The 1,050-nt window shown below is 54.7% G+C and overlaps 1 protein-coding gene across 1 annotated transcript in view; it reads left to right on the top strand.

The window, feature by feature from the left end:
- The first annotated feature begins 238 nt into the window (after positions 1 to 238).
- The window catches only part of MRPL38 (mitochondrial ribosomal protein L38), a 3,859-nt gene continuing 3,047 nt past the window's right edge, over positions 239 to 1,050 (top strand). The window contains exons 1-2 of the mRNA XM_009080745.1: positions 239 to 413; positions 997 to 1,045. Of these exons, the coding sequence (XP_009078993.1) occupies positions 269 to 413; positions 997 to 1,045 (194 nt within the window). The 5' untranslated portion in view covers positions 239 to 268. The remainder of the gene's footprint in view (positions 414 to 996; positions 1,046 to 1,050) is intronic.

Genomic DNA, 1,050 nt, shown 5'->3' with positions numbered 1-1,050 from the left:
GCTCTGCCTGGGGAGGTTTAGGTTAGATATTAGGAAGAGATTTTTTACAGACAGAGTGCTCAGGCATTGGAATGTGCTGCCCAGGGAGGTTGTGGATTCACCATCCCTGGAGATTTTCAAGCTGAGAGTGGATGTGGCACTTAGTTCCATGGTCTAGTAACCACGGTAGGGTTGGACTTGGTGGTCTTGGAGGTCTTTTCCAACCTGGCTGATTCTATGATTCTGCCCTCCAGCCGTGCTCTGGAAGCGAGCGGCGCCGCTGGGGCCGATGCCCAACGAGGATATCGATGTCAGCAGGTTGGATGTGCTGGAGAAGTATCGCAGCTTCCGTCCGTACTTCAGGCTGGCGGAGAAGGAGAGCAGGAAGCCTCGGTGGTGGAACACATACCGGCAGCACACCAACCCCCCACAGGGTACGCCAAGGGGGAGCAGCTGGAGGGCAGGGAGGCTGTTGGGTGGGTGGATTTCCCCCAAACCACCCTGTGAGCAGCTGTGGGACAAGGGCAGCCCTTGCCCTTGTAGAGTGCCAATGTCTTCAGGGGAAAGGCGGCACAGTTTTAAAGGGGGGAGGGTGGCCAAGACCTGCCAAGAGACATGGAGTAAAGTAGTGGTTCCTTGGAGCCCCAGGAGTGCCAAAGAAAGTAGACCAGGACTTGAAGCAATGAGATAGGGAAGGAGGGAGGAGGAATATGGAGGTGCAGAGGGAAGGTAGAGGGGGCAAAATCCAGTCCTCATCATCCTTTCAAATCCTTTCTAGTGGGAGATGACCCTGCCCATGGCAGGGATTGGACCTAGATGGCCTTTAAGGTCCCTCCCAACCCACCCATCCTGTGATTCCGTGATTCTGGTGTCTGGAAGTTCCATGAGTCCATGATTCTGATGTCTGGGAGTTTATGTCTCCCTCACACACTCTCTGACGTTTCTCAGGGGTTTGTGTTTTTGTGTTTTGGGTACTCACATGTCTCATGTACATGATCTTTTCACCCCTCCCTGAAGAGCCCCAGACAGACATCAGCCTGCCCCGGGCGAGACTGTCCCGGGCAAAGGAGA

The sequence above is a fragment of the Acanthisitta chloris genome, unplaced genomic scaffold (assembly GCF_000695815.1).
Source record: "Acanthisitta chloris isolate BGI_N310 unplaced genomic scaffold, ASM69581v1 scaffold17088, whole genome shotgun sequence".
Taxonomy (NCBI): Eukaryota; Metazoa; Chordata; class Aves; order Passeriformes; family Acanthisittidae; genus Acanthisitta; species Acanthisitta chloris.
The sequence above is the reverse complement of the archived record's forward strand: the minus strand, read 5'-3'. Positions and strand labels throughout refer to the sequence as shown.